The sequence below is a fragment of the Chroicocephalus ridibundus genome, chromosome 1 (assembly GCF_963924245.1).
Source record: "Chroicocephalus ridibundus chromosome 1, bChrRid1.1, whole genome shotgun sequence".
Classification (NCBI taxonomy): Eukaryota; Metazoa; Chordata; class Aves; order Charadriiformes; family Laridae; genus Chroicocephalus; species Chroicocephalus ridibundus.
This window is the reverse complement of record NC_086284.1, coordinates 154,333,061-154,352,866: the sequence shown is the minus strand read 5'-3', so window position 1 is coordinate 154,352,866 and position 19,806 is coordinate 154,333,061. Positions and strand designations below refer to the sequence as shown.

Sequence of the window (19,806 nt, the reverse complement as noted above, 5' to 3'; positions counted from 1 at the left end):
GGATAGCTTTATCTTGAAGTCCATCACAGATTTGAGGGTAAAGTGAAGGTAGAGAGGGTGGTGCAAACAATACAGTCAGCCTTTTCCTCAAGGCAGTGTCAAAACCTGCCAGGCTACTCCTTATATGAAAGTGTCTGCTTCTCTTTGTGCATGGGCTGTCTGATAATAGTTCCCACTCATAGCACCAGCATCACTCTTTATTGCCTGTTGCTGCTTGTGTGCAGCAAGCACCCCACCAAGCTCGTCCCAGCCCACGGTGAGTCACGTTGCCATTTACATTGTTCAAAGCAGGAACGTCTCTCCTCCCCTGCTGCCTTGGCGAAGGGCTGGAAAACCAGCGTTAAACCTAGGGATGCTGAAGGGTACGCAGACCTGTTGCTTGGGTTGCCGCTGCTCTGTTGGCATGAAAACTTGTCGTCTGGATTAAAAACAAAACAAACAAAGGAAAAATCACCCGCTCTCCATGCTTGAAGGAAAAGCTCTTGGAAGGGTGCTCCGTATGGGACACTGACCGTTCAGAAGTACAAGGCGTTGAGTGTTGTGATTGGTGATGACAGTTGAAATGCCTTAAAGCAAAGCTTGGGCCAGCCTCATCCTCTGCAGGCCTGTCTGTAGCCCCGCACAGGAAGGAGCAGTCAGGACAAGATTGCAAATAGACTCTTTTGATGCAAATTGTGCCACACTCACCAAGGGAAGCCATGGCCAAACTCTTCCAAAACCTAGCTTTTCTCCAGCCCTTGCTTAATAAGGTTAAGTGTTTCAATCTTGATGATTCCCTCTTGCTTGTCTGCTTTGCAGCTGAAGTTTGAAGACTTTGCTGTGGAACTTAGCCTGGGCTGCATTTATGATGCAGTTACTCTTTATGGTGATGAAGAAGAAGAAAACCAGTTGGGTGAGCACTAATCGTTTCAGACTTAAATAAGAAATCCCTGTGGAAACAGGTGTGTTTAATCACCAAAATACACCATGGTAACATGCTACTCAGTACCACTGAAAGGGCAATGTAAGGGCTTCTACCGTAGCCTTGAGTCTTACCCGTCTGTCTTGCCCATCATGATGCGGCCGGGTGCACCCTTGGCACTGGAGATCTCACATCCTGGTCCAAGGCTGTGCTTTGTCATGGAGAGCCGCCTGGTGTTGCGGGGCTGGATGTAGGACCGTGGGTCATGCTCTGCTCCAGAGCCAGGAGAGCACACAAGTGTGAGCTGCCGGATCAGGCCTCCGCTCTGCACCTCTCTATCAAAGGAGAGAGCGAGAGCAATTTAGCTCAAAGTGTCGCTAAAGACGACAAATGTTCAAAGTAAGGCAGGGCGAAGGAGCAGTTGTCAATGGGTGTCTAATTCCACTGAAATGGATACGAATTCTTTATGAATTGAACTAATTCTCTTGGAATCTCATTAATGAAAAATTGCTAACCTGAGGCATTGCTTTCCCACACTTTCAAAAGGAAATATTTTTTTAATTCCTCGCTTTAAATCTGCTTCCGTTTTTTTCAATATAAAAAACTTTAACTTTAGTGAAATAAATGTTCTTAACTTCCCTTTTTTAAACATCTGTATTTCCAGATGTTTCTCCTTCTTGGACCAAATGAAGGCATGTTGTAACACCCCAGCTTTTTTTAAAAAAAAAAACAGCTTCCAGGCACCACATTCACTTTAGCAGAGCTTGGTGTCTACTCTTAAGGTGAAAAGCAATCTGGTGCTCAGAAGTGAAGATATTTGAGTTGAATTCTGGCTACCTCTTTACAGGCTTGTATGTGAACCAAAAGACAGAGTGATGAGGGGCTGATGCTCTTTTCTTTACACCGAATAAGGTGGGTAAGAGGCTTGAACTGTTCTGGGTTTGGCATTGAGAAGTGATCTTTGGCAAACCACTTCTATTTTTCCCCCACCTATTTTGTGGTGGTAATTTAGTTGCATGTTTACCAAATGCTGAATAAGTATTAACACTACAGTTTCCTTGAAAAGAAATCTGGTTTCCATTGGAAAGGAGTATTGAAGTGGGGGGAAGAAAGCTGACAAATTTGGATCTGGAGTCTTTCAGGGGAGAGCTTTCAGCATCCCACAGTGTTTCACTTGATGCTTTCCAGCACAGCTTTGCCATCAGAAATTCAGATTCCTACAGGAAAGCTCCTCTGGAATAAAGTGCAAGCTTCCCATCCAGCTGCAATTACGGGACATCCAGATGCTATTCAAACTGAATGCTCTCAATAGGAAGAAAAGTCTTAACAGCTGTTCTCTAGGTCCTCAATCTGTACGTGTAAACCAATCAGGAGAGACTTTGCTTGCACCCATCAGTGAGGGCAAATACAATTCTCAGGTGTGGGGGTTTTGCGCGATGAAGGGTATTCACACTGCCTGTTGAAGATTACTTGTAATTCCACTATGAGAAAATTAGGATTACTTTTGTGTACCTGTGGCATAACTGTAGTAGATCAGTTCTGGCTGTTATTGCTTACTGATGTCACTGATTGACATTGCTTTGCAGGCACCTCTTCTGCAAAATTCTTGTTTTAATCAGAAAGTCACCAAGACTCTAGGACTTCGGCTTTTTAGAAACCTAGATCAGCTAAAGCCACAAGTGCTTACAGGATGACACTTCTCATTTTAGTAATACAGCTTCTTGTTCATTCCCACAGCTAACCTCTGTGGATTCTCAGCTCCCAAACCAGTGCTGAGTCCAGGGAATACCATGCTGGTACACTTTGATGGGGAGAACAGTTTTTAGAGGGTTCAGAGCTTGGCTCACTTTTGTTCGTTCAGATTAGTAGAGAGATGCTTGTCGTGTCTAACAATGTCTGCATCATCTGCAGCTATTCTTAGACACCTGAGCTTATTTTTTAGGCTAATCCTGCTGAATTCTGTCAAGGTAACTTCAGAACCAAGTAGTTACTTGTAGCAGAGCTCCCTTCCCTGAATAAGGGAGATGAATCAATCAAATTCATTTTTTTTTCTCACTGAGAAATGAGATGACTAACTCCTGTTACCTGAAATAAGCAGCCTTGTTAATTCTGTCGGCTTGATGTTCCCCTTGAAAATCTCATTATAGAGGAGAATCTTGATCCTGAGGGCTAGTCTGCTATTGTTGCTTTCTGCTTTCATGAATGTATGTGCCAGCTGCTGCTTGAGGGGGATGAATAACTTTTCCCTTCCAGAGCGGGGACTTTTTTTTTTTTTAGGAGACAAGCCAGAGCCATCCACCAAAGTCAGAGCTAACTCTTATTTCCTCTGTTGCAGAGGAGGCAGGAAGAGAAGATTCAAGATTAACTACTGCACCGATGTTGCCGCTGAAGGATGTCCCCTTAGGTAAAGAAATTAAATTCTGCTCAGTTGATCTGGTCTGAGGAGCTTTCTTCTAACATATAAGAGGATTATGCAGTGAGACAGATGCTTTCTGACCTCAGGTCCCCTTTTATGCACTTCTTGTGTGGATGAGAATGATAGGCAGGTGCCCCATTTCTCACTTTCATACATGTGGTACATCCTCTCCACTCTGTTTGCATGCACTTCCTATTGGCAGCGGGGACACAGGGTAGAGGATGGGAGAAACCTACTTTCAGTGTCCGAGCCTTGTTTGCTCTCTGAAGTGCTCACCTCCTTAGGATTCAAGGTTTTGTGTATCTGTTTTTCTTTCCCCCACCACTTCCAGACAGAGCAGATGACTTTGCTCTCTCCTGCACGTTTGGCCTTGCTGTATCGACCGTGTGAGGTCATCTAGGAAAAGAAGAACCTTGCCTGTGAAGGTATGATTAGTTTTCTGGCTCTCTTGCACACACCTGTGGCCTTCACCTGGTTAGTCCTTAGCGGTTGTTCAAACACGTTAGTGGGGCTGAGGAAGCCTGTCCTCACTGTTGGCCATGGCGTGCCACCCTGAAGTTCCTTGGAGACTACCAGTGTGATGGGGCTGTCATCAGCCCTACGTGGCTGCTGACAGTTGCCCACTGTGTGCAGCTTTGAGTGTGACCAGCAGGTCTCCAGGCCACCTCTTGCTCCTCTCCGCATGCTGTGTTCTCCTCCTGCTCCTCCGGGCTGGGCCACAAAGAGCTGGAGAGCTATAAATTATATTCACACCTTCATGTCCTCTACGAAACCTTCCTTCTGCCCTTCCTCCATGAGCACTGATTTTAGAGAAGGCAACTGTTTGGTCTTGCTTGTAGGAGATCCATTAAAGTTAATTGGACTGTCTGCTCTCAGAGCTGTAGCAAAGCCAGAACTGATGCAATGCATTTGTTGTGGTGAGAAGCTCTTGCTCAGCAGTCCTGGGAATAAGTGGCTAATTAGAGAAGAGCCAGAAGGGAGGTATGACTGCTGAATAAGGAAGCTGTGTGGCTGACTGTAAGTAGCTCCAATATGTTTGCTTTCATTATACAGATCAAATAAACCCTTGCACTGGACTGTGACAGTAGGAGACCACGGTAAAGCCCTGAGAGAGTCAACAGAACAGGTAAAAACCAAGCAATACCATTAAAAATGTTGACTTTGGTGTATTTGCCCCTACAATATTTCTCAAACCAGATCTATCTGCACAGATAAAACAGTGTTGACAGCAAGGCTGATATGTAGCAAAGGTTGAGGAGTGTGAAAGGAAATCCAGTAACTCTGGTCTCATTCAGCTAACTTGCACTTTATAGAAGTATGTTTTATATCTGGTTCTTATTACTAGCAATAAAAAGTCTTAAAATCTCACAGAGATGACTGAGTGTCCTCAGCATCTTACTCTCTTGGTGATGAGCAATATATCTGTCTATAAAAAGCTTGCTGACTCTTTCTTCCTAATGGGGTGGAAGGAGAAATACATGTGGAAAAGAAGCACAAGTGACACACTAGTCTTCTGCAAAACCTTAGTGGCTTCTGTTTGCACAATGGAGAAATCAGCCTTCCCTCTAGCCTCAGGAGGTCTGCATAATCCATCCCAGCAATCTTCTCAACTGAAAAAGGGGGAAGTGGAGGATTTGTCTTCAAAGTCCTCGCACTTTGTTTCCTTCTTTTCATGACTTATTTTGAGCTTGGTCATTGCTTGTGGGGTTCTTGCCCTCTTCCTTTACAAGTACGCTTTCAGGATGCACTTAGAAGGTACTTGTTCCTTCTCTGCCCACACAGGTGAGACAGGTGAAAACCACTAGAGTTCATCTTGACTTCAACATGCTGAGCTGTGAGTCTGGCATTGTCCTGATGCAGCTAGACATCCCTTTGGAGTACAACGCTGCTGTGAGGCCAGTGTGTCTGTCTAACAGCACAGAGACGTTATCCTCTTCTTACCTCTGCACTGTGTCTGGACGGGGGATCATCAAAGAAAGTGGCTCTTCTGATTTTGCGTGTTTGCCTATTATGAGCAGAACTTACATTTCCATCTCATAACGTATTCTTCTTCCCAGACCTAGCCTTGAATTTATGTCACAAGCAGATGGGAGCCAAGCTAGGCGGTTGCAGCAGACACGAGTGCCTGTACTCGAGAATGAAATCTGTGAGAGAAATTACTACTTCAGTCACCCTGGAGGGATCGCAGCCAGGATGCTTTCTGCTGGCTTTGTTTCTGTGGGAGGCCAGGACTCCTGTCGGGTGAGGTAAAACTAAAGGTGAGCGCTTCTTGAAGGTGTCTGCATATGGATGTCGGTAGACCATCTAGGGGAAAGGGACAGGGGAGGAGAGAGGGGAGAAGAGCGTGTAGCAAGTGACAGGTAAAAGCTCCAACAACTTGCTGTCCCTGGAGGGAACAGTGCTTACAAGAACAATACACACAGTTGATCTATATGGAAGATAAATGCAATGTGTGCAGCGTTGCTTGGAAGTGGAACCACAGAGTTTAGTAATCTTTCTCTGGACTACAATTTTCATGAGACTGGTGGAGGAGAGGATGTTCTTCCCTTGCACTTCCCCAGTCCCATCTCTTATCCCAGTGAAACGCTTCCCATTGCAGCTTGTTTGGAAACGGTTTCATAACACTCTTTTGTCAAGATAAACTATGAAAACTTCTATTGGTTTTATAAAACTCATGTATTCAGAGCACTGTTCAAGAACTAACTAATCTCCCTGAAATCGTGAGGCCAGCAGGTAAGAACAGCTGAGTAAATAAAAGGCGAAGTAATTCTGACTGAGGCACTGTCAAGCTAAAATGTGGGTTCTGCTCAATACCACAGTCTTATGGCAGACTAATAAATTATGTGTAACGCTAAAGAGCACTATTCAATCATATTTTGTCTGCAGTCGGTGCTCAGTCTTCACTCCACGCCGATAAGCAAGCCTTTAAATCAGTCTCTTCATTCCAGGCTAGGGCTGAGTTGCACCAGCAGTTGCACTCCCTCTCCTGTGAGGACAGACTGAGAGAGTTGCGGTTGTTCAGTCTGGAGAAAAGAAGGCTCCGAGGAGACCTTATAGTGGCCTACCAGTACCTAAAGGGGGCCTACAAGAAAGCTGGTGAGGGACTTTTTAGGATGTAGGGTAATGGTAGGACTACAGGGAATGGATTAAAACTAGAGATGGGACGATTCAGACTGGACGTTAGGAAAAAGTTCTTCACCGTGAGGGTGGTGAGACACTGGAACAGGTTGCCCAGAGAGGTGGTGGAAGCCCCATCCCTGAAAGTTTTTAAGGCCAGGCTGGACGGGGCTCTGAGCAACCTGATCTAGTGGGAGGTGTCCCTGTCCATGGCAGGGGCTTGGAACTGGATGATCTTTAAGGTCCCTTCCAACCCTAATGATTCTATGATTCTTGCATGGAGGCTTTTTCTTGGGCAAATCTGACCCGCGGCAGCTCTTTTCTTAACTACGGCAGTGCAGAGGCCAAATGAGATAAGAGTCCTCTCTCTCTTGCTTCCTAGGGTGGTTTGGGTGTCCCCTTGGTTTGCAAGAAGGAAAATGGACCATTTACTCTTTGCAGCATTGTCAGCTGGGCTGTTGGCTGTGCCAGCCCAAAGAAACCAGGGGATCTATTCAAGGATGGGAATTTTCCTGGACCGGATAAGACTGCTGATGAAAGGTGAGTTTCCTTCGCCTGAGTGGGGTGAGTCCAGAATATAACACCTTTGCATAAAATATTTCAAGTGCACTGAGGTTTTGTCTGGTAGATTTTTTTGAAGCAACTTAGGAGGGAGGAAAAAATATATCCATGTGACTTCCTGCAGAAAGACCCCACTTCCTCCTCTTCCTCATGCCTTTCCTTTAAACAAAGCTCATTGGAAATTGGGATGGGAGTTTCAGAAGTGTAAGATTTGTATTCAACACTTCTAGGCTTCAAATTGAATATATGAAATTTGATAGATACTTTTCTCAGTAAAAAAGCAGCTGCTGCTGAAAACGGCTTCCAGACCCGCACTTTCATGGGCAGAATAGTTTGGGACAACACTGTAAACTGAACTTTTGTGTGTAACTAGATATAATTAGCACTGCATTTGGAAGTCTGCGGGATAAATTTTGCCAGAGAAAGTGCTAGAGAAAGAGTGGCATAGACTAGTGAATAAGGAGTGATTACGTGAAAGTGGTAGGTACCTTACAAAAGGAAGGGGCCTCTCTTCTTAAACTGGGGAGCTCTCATGCAGAGAAATGAGGGGAGCAAACCTGTTTGAGGTGCTCCATGTGTATCTAGCTTTGTCATACTGCTTCCCTGCCCCAGCTCGCTCTCTTCTTCTTTCCCAGAAGTTTCTTTCCTGCTGAGGCTCCTCAGGTCAAGGTGAATTTGGCTTTATGGTTTCATTAGCCAATGGAGAAATCCACTACTTCAGCTTGTTTAATCTGATGGGATTTGAGAGATTTCAAAGAGCCACCAGATAGCTTCAAGTCTCTTTTCTGTGTTAAACAAACTGATTTGTCATTCTAGAGAAATGTTTTGCTTTGGCTCAAAGTAGTTGCACTGGGAAACTGCTGATGCAAAACATTTGTCTTCCAGAGCTTTATGCCTCCTCCTTCCCTGTATGTGCACACATACAGCCAAGTATGTAATTCTCCATTTAGTGAATAGCTGTGATTGTCCCATGGCATTTCTTGAGAAAGAGGAAAGAGCTAATCCTCGACAGAGTTTTCATGTTTCTGCCCATCCTGTATTTTATTTTATTTTTGCCAGCAGAAAATAGAGGAATTCTGCTTACAGGAATAAATTTAATTTATTTTTTTTTTCCTGTATCCTGAATAAAGTGTGCTGCACTTACGAGCAGGAAATTAAAGTATATATTAAAGAAAAGAGCACGTTGTGGATAATGCTCCACTCTCAGGTCAGATGAACACTTGGACTCTCCTGCTTTGTGCTGCAGCTGCTGGTTTTTCTCCCCGGTGGCATCATTCATAGTCCCACACTGACCTAATAGAAATGTTAGTACAGGTGCTGACTAAGGGAGAACTTTCTTCTAAACCAAAACCAGTTAACAAAACAAGTCATCACTTGTATGGTAGCCAGACCATCCCCACAGATAAGCTGGGAGCTGGCTGAAGATCTTCCATACCTTTGGATCTGACACAACTGGCTGCTGACCGCTGACTCTGAAAGCTGTAATGGCTTTCACGGATTTACTGTAGGTCAGGCAGTTTATGCAGGGAATTGCTCAGTTCCGTAGCTGTAAATCTTTCCCAGAGGTGGAGGCTGAACTATTGCATGCAGCTTTTACATATGGCTTCATACAAAAGGTTCAAAGCCCCGAGGGCCCTTTGAGCCAGATACTGACCATTGGCTCCTTTATCTGACTTTCACACGATTGCCTTCCCGTTGCGGGAAGCGCTTGGCCGTGCTGACTGTTCCTGAGTTTTGTCTTAAACTGTCTCTAGGCATGCTGTGCCTCTCCTCAGATGCTGAACGGAGCGTGCTGCAGGGAAGTGGGGGTGCACCAGAGACCATGGCACAGGAGCAGCCTGCAAAGCCGCCCCCAGAGCCGACGGGGATGGGGTGGTGGCCGCAGAATGGTGCAGAGCTGTTGTGTGCCAGAGGCTGCAGCACCTGGTTTGCAAGAAGGTGACGGGGTTGGTTCAGTGCGGGAGCCACTGGGCAGTGCCCAAGTTTGTCTCCTGACATCTCGGTGCAAGTGGACGCAGCTCTCTGGATTTTGTCCTGGGAAGAGCGTGTATGTGTACATGAGGGGAGGAGGGAGGCTGGTGAGCAGAGCCAAGGGAAGACAGGCTCTGTTGCAGCTAGAAGCAGTGGGCTCAGGCAAGAGGAGCCAGGGGTCCATTGACACCGATGCTGCAGGTTTCCTGTGCACTGGGGTATGCTGCTTAATCTCCTCTCTCTCTCCTTTACCATCGTTGGAATGAGTTATTGTTTTTTTATCTTCTGTGTTTTGGACTGAATTTCTTAAGTCAGGGAGAATTACTCAATCTCTTATGCACGTACTTCGCTTAAACAGGGCGGTGGGTCTTGGGTGAGGCACTCTGTCAACTTGTTGCTGCTTTTAAAGCACAACAAACAGCCCTGTCCTACTGATGTGCCTTCTCCTGCCTGTTAAGCATTTAAATATTTCTCCACATCCAATACTGTGACAGTGTTGGAGGAAGACTGATGAAAAGCCTGAAGTACCCCTGAGTTACTGGGTGATGCCACCTCTGCCAGCAAATCAGAGAATGCTGTTGCTCATGGCTTCGAAAAGCAATCTGTTCGGGAGGGGACGTGCTGCCGGCTCTGCTGGCAGGCTTGTGCTGCAGCCAGGCTGTTGGCAGGCAGTGTGTGCTTTCCTCCTCTTCCCACTGGCATCCTCCGCCGGTGCTCCAAGACATCGCACCACTGAGATAAAAATAGGGCCCCCGAAATGATAAGCAACAGGAGGTGGGGGATGCTTTCTCTCCTCGGGAAAGCACAGCAGAGCCGGCGACTGTGGGGGCATCGTTAGCACAGCAGCTCCAGGGCTGGTTAGCAGGGGCTGGAAACGCACGCAAGGCTTTTGCCTGCACTGGAGGGGGCTTGTCTCAGCCGGGCCGCTCATCCCTGGGGGAGCTCAAAGTCGTGGCAAGCACGTGGTGCTGTAATGATCTGAATTGGGTGTCACCCTGAATGCGAAAAAGATTTTAAAAATGAACCTAGAGACAAGCTCCTGTGGCTCAGCCTGCTGGGCTTTGCCCCCTTCCAGACCCACCTACTCCTGTACTGCCCTCCCTTCCTTGTCCCCTGGTGCAAGCACAGGCCCCCGTCTTCCAACAACATGCAGGAGCCCTTGCCTTGCCCTCGTGAAAGCTGTGTGATGAACTCGTTGCTTTTCAATCTAGACTGTGGTGGAAGATGTTTTGTTTTGTTTTTTTCTTTTTAAGGTTAGCTGTCCTCGAGGAAGGGTGCCCCATCCCTGGACGTGTTCAAGGCCAGGCCGGATGGGTCTTTGAGCAGCGTGGTCTAGTGGGAGGTGTCCCTGCCCATGGCAGGGGGGTTGGAACTAGATGATCTTTAAGGTCCCTTCCAACCCGAACCATTCTGTGACTCTACCCTACCCCTAACTCAGCTTGGCCGAGCTCTCTTCCACTGTGGGTTAAGCCACATCGTGCTTCCCTACCTGTGTCCTCTGACAGTCGCTGCTGCTGTGCAGTGCTGTTCACGCCGCAGCACCTTCCTTGGGAGGCAAAAGTTCCTCATCTCCCTTCTGGATTTGAAGGATTCTATGATTCTACGATTATATTTCTACCTGTCTGAAGGGCTCAGCTCTCCTCCTCTGCGCTCTCAGCATCCCGTGCAGGTACACAGAGACGCGGCGTGGTGTCAGCATCCAATCTGAGCAGAAAGCTCATAAATGTTGGAGTGGGAGGAAGCACGCTTAAACAGAATTTACGCTGCTCTACAGAGGGTATGACTTTAAAAATTGCTGCCTTGGGAGGCAAACAACCCTATTATGCTTGGTACTAAAGGGACATACAGTTCTCATTAGTGATCTTGTTTTCTCTCCTCCTGCTCTGTTATAACCACTCAGATGCTTCCAAATATTTCCCTGTTGATTTGGTCTCTTATTTAACAAGTGTTGAACCTGACTGCACTGTGTGTGCATGCAGCTACAGGCTGAGCCTCCTCTCCTCCTGTCTTTCAGGGCAACCAGAAAATGCATAAACAAAAGCATAATATCTCATAACTCTTGTCAAAGGCTGGTCACAAGGTCAATTTAAAAAAAAAAAAAAAAATTATATTTTGCCCTCAGCAGTGAGTGAACATTTGAGCTTGGTAAGACTGTCAGCCTGGGTACGTGACCAACCTGGTATCTGTTTATCTGTTTTCTGGGCATTGATTCAAAGCACAGCTCAGCAAATTTGCAAGCACGTCTGCTTTCCTCTGAGTCCTGGCAGCTCGCTCCTTTATGCTGCCTAGCTGGTGGCTGCTGCCTGGGTCTCCCGGGCTAAGGCAACAGTGCTGCCTTGTGTCCATGTACATTGAGAACTCCTGCAGGCTTGTACCAGCTTGTGTGCTGGAGCCTAAGAAAGGATCCAACTGATGGGAATGGGTTTAAAAAAAAAATTAAAATATATATAGGCGCCCTATGTAGGGTTAAGCTTTTTATCAGATCCAGTCATTTTGGACAACTAAATGTGTGCTTTTTGAGTGGCTGCAGCAGCTGTGCTCGTGCCGGTGATATCAGGACATTCAAATTTCCACCAAGGAACTGGATTTTTTTTTTTTTTTTTTAAAGAAAACTACATATTGGAGAACCATTTCCCACTAACTTTATTGACCTGCTAGACTATCTTCCATCATGGGCAGAATTGGCAGGTTTTGTAGAAAGCTCTTACTGTCTTTTCTTAATGCTTTTATCACTGAAGTGCACATTTATCCACAGAATGTGCATCAGAAGTGGAGTTAGAAGAGCCCTGGGGGTTTATCTCTGCTCCGTCCTCATCAGGATATGTGGGAAGCACAGAGTGCTCTTGGATACTCTGGCTGTTTCTGAAGGGCATGGCAGAGATTATAGTAAAGCACCTGTCAATAACATCATCACTGAACTGACAAGAGGAGTTTCTTGGGATTTATGAAGAGAGCCAGCAAGGAAGGAAAGTGCTAGGTAACAACAAATGATCCAACTGAGCACATTCAGTGCTACAAATTTCTCACTTTCACTTGGGCCAGCTTCAGAAAGTGTTTCCAGCCCCAGTTGCACAGCTCCGATGTGTGCTAACCTCAAGCTTCAGAGCCCAGGCTGTAAACTTGGCTGAAGACCTTAATCTGTGTGTCAGTTTGCTGCATTGACCCAGTAGGAGAACAGCCCTCTTAGTACACTAAGAAATAAGCTGTGGCATTTGGGCAAACCCTTATGGATGCTTGTCTATATAAGTAACTTGTGACCTCCTGTATTGGCAGCTTCTTATTCAAAGTCAACCCCGCTTCCTCCATACCCTCTGAGACAACGAATGAAGTGAGATGCAATGACAGTATGTATTATTCGCCTCTTGGAGGTGGAATGGATGACACGGAAGCATTAGCATCTGGGAAATAGGAGTGGCTCTTTATACCGGGAAAGATATTCTCTCCTGTGCAGAGGGCTATGGTCTTCCTCACCCTGACCCTAATGAAGTGCAATCCGGTCACTGATACACTAGTCTAGATGAACACAATCCATAGAATTTAAAAAAAAAAAGCTAAAATAAAATTAAAGTGAGGGTTTTAATGTTCTTTACTGGAAAGTCTCGAGTTCTGGAGGCCTGTATCTCCACACGTGTAGTTTGCTCATGTACTCCACGCTGTGCAGTTAGGTAAAATCCAGTTGAAGTGCAGTGTGGTAGGGAGCAGGAGCACATCAAGGTTATGCCAGTGAGTTGGGCCATGTTGAAATCCATGGAAGAAATGCTTCTTGCTTCCTATTTTAAAGGCTCTGCGCACAGAGTAGGGGACAAAATGGAAGAGGTAAGATGCAGGGCAGTAGCACACTCCTACGTCTGTTTGAAATGGCAAGTCAAATGCCAGCTTTCTTATCTGCTGTACAAGCTGTGTAGTATATAAAGACTTTTATATATAAAAGAAAAACAATCTATCTTCACTGGCTTGAAGTCTTGGGACAGAAGGGAGAACCAGCATGCCCTTATGTACACAAGCGATGAGCTTTAATTTAGTTACTATCACTGAAATATTGTAGAGTCATTGGAGCAGATTTGTAGCTGTGAAAAATACAAAACAAGGTGTCAGTGTCTGAAGGGGTAAAGAATAAAACATGCTCTACTGTACAAACCCGAGGAACCAATTTTTTTAATACTCTATAAGGCTTTGATTTACTTCTTCCCCCTTCTGCACCCTGTCGTTCTGAAAAGGATCGAGAAGTACAGAGGAGCCTGACAGGTGTCCAGGGGTTGGTTTGGCACTCTACAGGGAGAAACTAAACAGGCTGGAAAAGATAAGGGAGGAGAAATGCAATGGCTGTAAAGACTGCTATGAATGGCAGAGAAAAGTGACTAAGGAATGCTTAGTCACTAATTTTTGAAACATAAGGAGTAGGGACATCAAAGGGAAGTGTCAGGCAACAACTTGAAAGCAAAAGGAATTAATTGGAACTTAGCACAAAATGTAAGTGGGGAGGGGGGAAACTAGATCTTGCAGAGGTTTTATTGGGTGTGCTGAAGGATCTCTGACTAGTGAAGATGTTCCTTCTCCCAGCATCCCCTCCTAGCTTGTCAACGTGTTTGTTTCTTCCCCTCCCTCATCCCCCTTTATTCTGTTTTTGTTTAGGTTTAATTTATTTTGATTACAGATGTTATAAACTACTTATGCAGAAACATTTCTCCTGGGTAGGTATCCATGCTGATATCATGGTAGACAGAGTGTGGTGGAGAAATCTACCACCAGCCTTTGGGAGTCCTGTGGGTGAATTCTAGTGTGTGTGTTCTCCAAATATTTTCAAAATTAAGCAATGTCTCTGGAGAAAGTTTTTGGGTGATAGCTATTCTGTGTAGACCCTTTTGCATCACACCAGTGGTGATGGCTAATGCCCTAGGGAAGAGGCCCTATTTAGCTTTTATCTGGGTGTAGATGAGGGCTATGTGCACAGTCATCATAGGTCTCATGTTAGGAAAATAAACTGGTTTTGAACAAGAACACCGTTTTGTTACCAAATACACTAGTAATCCTTCCAGGCAAAGGCCTTTAGGGTAATGAGACATGCTAGGAATATATTTTTTTTAATTAAAAAACCAAAACCACTGACCAAATCTGCAGTTTAGCATGTCAGTTAATTCCGAGTTAGGAGTGAAAGGACAGGAGAGGAGAAATACAGAGGACGTGCTGAGGAGCTCTTAGAGTACTCCACAGCTATCTTCCCCCAAGAACTTATTTACAAAAGCACACAAAAAAATTCTAAAAGTATGCCTGTTACAGCTGAGAATAACAGTTTAACTATCATAACTATTTATATGCAGGACAGAGGAAAATACTATCAGAAATAGGGCCATCAGTCAAACTTTTCCCTGAATAGGAGTCTAATAGATAGCTCCCTGGAGCATCCTCCAGCACACAGACTTGCTGCTATGTAATAGCATTTGTTATGGCTGGCAGTTTTTCAAGGTTGGGTATATTAAACTAGATTCCTATGTCTATTTATATGCCAGCATATTGAAACAGCCTGTTTTCTTTTTTTTTTTTTTCCCCTCATTCTCTAGAGCCAGTGAGCAACAGAAGTCAGTGGGTGCCTGTCTCTAAACGAAATTACTTTTACTGAGGAAACTAAAACGTAGACTTGGGCTTTGATGTCAGCATGAGCTAGAAGTTTAGCATGATGGTATGATGGAGGAGAAAGAGGCTGGAAAATTCAGAGAGCCAGAAACTAGCCTGAAAACAATTTAGTGTGCTTGACAACTGAGAGTGCCTATCAGTAGAGATGGAGTAATGGCAAAAGTTCCCTATCCCATCCCACTTACAATTTAAGTCCAAGAATGAACACTTATCTAACAATTTTTCAGGGCAGAAAGCAAATAAAGTGCCTGGCCTTATAGGTAGAATTTGGGCAGCTGATATGGTGCAATGAACTGAACAAATCCTTGCTGGTCAGAAGTAGGGCACTGGTTGCAGGGCAGGGACTGGAGGTGCTGCCTCCTCCCTTGTCAGGAGGTGACTGTATAGCAGCTACATTACTGGCATCCACGATGTCTCAAATGTGAGTAGTTCCCCACTTTTCTGCCTTTCCCCACAGAGTAACTTGTATGACATTTGCCTATGTTTCTCAAATGGTGTTTTTACAGCGGTGGCATCGTGCTTGGATTTGCTTCTAGCTGTGTTGTGTGGTACCGTGCAGTCTCCTGTGGTCCTCCAGAGCCATGGACCTGTGGTGAAGGCGGCGCTCTGATCAAGCTGTACAGTCAAGCAGTACAACCATTCTTGTCTAAAGAGTATGTACTTGTTTTCAGGACACCTTTGTGGGCTTTCTGGAGATTTTCCATACAGACGTGTTCTCCAAACATGTGTGAAAATAGAGCTCTCCTAAGCTTTAGCCTGGGTAAAACTGACTGACATGGCAAAATGCTGAAGCTTGAATCAAGGCAAAAGTAAGTTTGAGTTTTGTAGGTCTGGATGGTAGAATAGGAATGTAGTAGCTCTCCCAATTGGTTTGTCCTCTAATTGAACACATATTTTTCCAGATGAACTTTCAAAATGAGCATGTCAAGGTTCTTGCTCTCTGAATTGGCTCTCACCCATGATGCACGCTTTTCAGTGGGGGTGATGTGTCATATAGGAATTGCCCTATTCCCCGGTGAAAGTCCATATAAAAGTTAATAGTAAAGCTGAATTTCATGCTCTACATTCTTATTCTTCCTAGGACAAAAACCTAACAATGCCCAAAAAATTGTTCCCAGGAAGGCGACCTCAGAGTTGTCATGATGGATGGATGTCATCCTTACAGATCAGGGAGGGATGATGCAGTCACTGGGATGCCCCATGAGACACGCAGATGCCACCAGGTGAGCACCTACATTCTTCTGTCTTTTGGAACTCTTACACAAAAGTCTGCAAATAGCTGTGGTGTGGTTTTGTATGAACCTATAGGTATTTCAGAGCATTTTTAGAAAACTCTGTGAGTTCCTCGGAGAGAGTTAGGAAATCTGGGGGGGACCAGTACCTTCTTTCCAGCAAACAGAAGAAAAATCTGACACCTCTGGGCAAAGCTCTCATCATAAATCATGTCAGAGGCCTGAACATGGCGTAACTGAGGGTTTAACAATGGTGGTGCTAAACTATGTTACTAAAAATCTTTTGGCACTTTCATCTGTTTCCTTTCTTCCTCCCTTTATTGTGCTTAGTTAGGGTAAGCGATAACTTTCCATTCACGTGGCAATAACATAGGCTACTAAACTGTTTGAAAGCTTAACTTCAGAAATAATGAATAATATGACCGAAATAGATTTGGACCAGTATCCCACTTTGATTTTTCTTTCCCCTTTTCTCTTTTTAATAGGCATTACAATCCCTTTTGCCTTTGCTCACATTTTGATAGCTATCCCTAGGAAATAAGAGCCAATTGTAAAATATGCCGGCATTGTGACTTTGTTCTTTACTTTGTGCTACAGCTGCCACTGGAGAATTGTAGCCCCATTAAAATCCATTATTCAGCTTGCAGTCACGGACTTCTGGACTGAAAGAAATCTGTCTAATTGTCACGGCCATGAAGGATGTCATGTCACAGTCCATGAAGGATTTGGACTAACCAAAGAGTTAATAGGTGAGGGAGAGCTCACCTTAATGCTGGGGTGAGACAAACAGAGGAGCTGAACTAAGGTTCATTTGCAGACAGGCAAGGGAGTTTTACATGGCACACTTCCATGCTCCAGGAGGGATTTCTGATAACATTTGGAACTACTTCAGCTAGCTCAGTATCTTTCCCTCACTAGAAATACTGTTGCAATCAAACGTATTGGATGCGAGGTCCTGATCATGGCATGGCTTTGCCTTGGAACAACGTGAGTCTGTCTGGGTTTCTCTTTCCCAGGCTTGAACTTGCAGCATGACAACTTGCTGTGTGTGTCTGAAGCTGTGTGCCAATGGCAGCAGGTCAAAGTGATGGAGCCAAGGGAAGGGAAGCTTTTCCTACTGCCCTGCTATGCCAGAGGAGGTACCTACCCACCCTGACTAGGGAGGTATTGGCTTGGTTATGTGGGATATTGCTGCGGAAATGAAGCTGTGCAAGTATCTTCCATATCAGGAGGAGAAAGCATAGACTGGAAATTTAGTGTTCCGGTACAAGGTTCCTCAGTGCCAGGTCTCAGTTACTCCCCCAGGGAATATGAGTGTCCCACGGTCTTGCAGGTGTTGCATGATGTCTTGCACAATAGAGCCTGAGGTGGGGGCTGCCTGTCAGACCAGGAGTTTCTTCCAATGAAGGTAGTCCAGGTGGTGGGCACTTGACACTAGTGGTTTGTAGTGGTTATAACGGGTGCCTCTAACTATTTTAGTTACCATTTAGTTACCATTCTGGTTGCAAGCATAGCAAGCTACCTTCTGGACACATCTGTAGTCCAATGCATGAATTCAAAGCTGAGGGCCATCATTAAGAGGCTTTTAGAAAGGGAAATCTTTTCTGACACTGCATTTTGCAAGGCTTAGCCTTACAGCCCTCCAGAGAAACAGGGGAAAGTGGAAGGCTGATGTCCCATCTTGGTCTCTTTCGCAGGCAGCTTCTGTGGTGATGCTTCCCTCTATCCCATAAAATCTGGAGGTTCAGTGGTGACAGTGACCTTCACTTCCAGGGCTGAGGCAGCTATGAAAGGCTTTCTCCTGACTTACTTTGTTCAGGATATATTATCTGGTAAGTCTATTAAGATTTTGGGGTGGGGGTAGAGAAATAGAGCCTAAAGTATGGCTGTTATATTTAAAAAAAAAAGAAGGAAAAATAGGGAAAAAAAAAGTTATTTAAGAACGAAAAAGCTTCCATGCTGTTTATGTGTTTTCTGAAGATGTTGAGTGATGTATTAAACAGTCTCAGGTCTGTTCTGAAGGGAAATGGCCATTAAGAATGAGCGATCTATTAGCGATCTTGAGCGCTGATGATTAAATGCGTAAGTAGTGATCTAACTCCTGTGGTCCCCACTATGAAGCTGTAAAAAGGAGATAACTGACTTAGCTGTTGCTCTCTGTATGCCCCTTTCCATTCTGCTTTACAAAACCAGAATCCCCTGTCCCCACGGTCTGGCTGTTATTCCTTCAATAATTTCTCTTCGGCTTCTGCACCTAGTAGGCAAAACTGCTGTTGGGTGCTGCTGTTACCACTGCTCCCCCCCAGACCTCACCTCTGCCGTACGGCCAGGGACCTACGCAGTTAATTGGGCTCTAAGCTCAAAGGCCACAGGAAACCTCCCTCCTTTTCTTGCTTCCCAGGCCAGGGTTCGGCTGGTGACACGGGCGGATAGTTTTCTCTGTGAATAGCATTGCCCTGGCACCATTAAGCAAATTAGTACTTTAACGCCTCAGACGAAAGAAACTTGGAGCCGGAGAGATGCGTCCAGTCTGACTCTTCTGTTTTTGTGGAAGCAAACTGTTTTGCATTTCTAGCGACTTGAGCCACATCCAATCTCCTTCCCCCATCCCCCTTTCTCCTGTCTTACCTGTGCTCCTCACTGCTGGGTGAATGATCACATCTGTTTCTCCACGCACCAGGCAAGTGTGTTAGGCTTCGGAAGTGAATTGCAGCAATTAAATTTCTCAACTTAAAATTCATCAGACTTACAGCACCATCAACAGAGGTATGTCCGCTTTTTCGTGATGTGCACACACACATTTCCAAGATGCGCTCCAAGCCCTATCTCTGAAAACCAGGAGTTGCCTTTTCCGTTCACGGGCAGCCTGGCTGAAAACTCCTCTTGGCTCAGGCTCCCTTCCCCAGAACGGTCCTGTAACCTCCTCTGCGTTTGTGGGCTTCAGGTTAAGGCAGTGCTTTCCTTTTAGGCCTGAAATATGGAAACACCAAGGCTGCTGACAAAGGTAAGACTGGTTTTAACTTTCCACAAAGAGGAAAATCCTATTAAAAAAAACCAAAAAAATCAAAACAATGAAACAAAACAAAACAAAAACCCTGCCTTCATCTCCTTTTATGCACATTCTGTACTTGTGGCTTGGGGGGTTAACCTCTGCCATAGGTAAGTTTGAACACTTGGGTATGAGACTGTCACCACCACCATTAGCCACGTCAGTACTTAATGTACTTTCTTCAACCAGCACATCTCTCTTTTGCTGTGTTCACTTTCAATTCCTCCTGACAGAGCTGCTAGGAGAAATGCCTGCAGAAATGAATAGCTACTTGAAGGAAAAAACAAAACAAAACCCCATCAAAAAAAATCCCAAACCTTACCTAATTCCAACAATATCAAATACGTTGGATCCAAGATCCTTGAACCCATCTCTGCACTTTGTACGAGGACTTGAGCTTTAGCCAGGTTGACCCGCCTGCCTGAAGCATGTTCCCAGCTGTTCAGCCACAGGGACCTTCAAGGTGGAATTTTAAAAGCCTCGTCAAGCTTCCACTTCTTTCCTGTTTCCAGCAGGCTCAGTCTCCTCTCTCTTATCACCCCAGGAAATATGCTGTCAGCCCTGCTCTCCCTTCACCCCAGTAAACTGGGGTGCGATGAGAGACAGTTTTATTTATGGAACTCCTGAAAACAATGCAGACTATTCCACAAAACCGTGTAATTAAAACATTAACATGCCTACAATGTGGCGTTCTGCATTTTGATCAGCTTTGTGGCACCTATAAATGGAAGGCAAAAGGAACATCTATGTAAACACCTTAGAAGTGGTTAATAAATTTTTAAGTTTGAATTTGGCTCATTAGGATTAGTTATGCCAAATGATCCTGTATGTGGGGTCTCGGTGTCTGGCTTCTAGATAATTTTTCAGAGTTCAAGTAGTTTTCCAAGTCTGTAGTCCTTTTCTTGGTTGAACAAATGCTCTGTGTACA

General features: G+C 45.1%; 1 protein-coding gene across 1 annotated transcript in view; it reads left to right on the top strand.

The window, feature by feature from the left end:
* Positions 1-19,505, top strand: part of OVCH1 (ovochymase 1) — a 33,267-nt gene extending 13,762 nt beyond the window's left edge. Inside the window, 11 exon segments of the mRNA XM_063323991.1 lie at positions 799-892; positions 3,237-3,305; positions 3,649-3,703; positions 3,824-3,958; positions 4,371-4,443; positions 5,100-5,295; positions 5,404-5,558; positions 6,817-6,918; positions 6,920-6,974; positions 18,798-18,833; positions 19,423-19,505. Of these exon segments, the coding sequence (XP_063180061.1) occupies positions 799-892; positions 3,237-3,305; positions 3,649-3,703; positions 3,824-3,958; positions 4,371-4,443; positions 5,100-5,295; positions 5,404-5,558; positions 6,817-6,918; positions 6,920-6,974; positions 18,798-18,833; positions 19,423-19,505 (1,053 nt within the window).
* Positions 19,506-19,806: the final 301 nt, after the last annotated feature.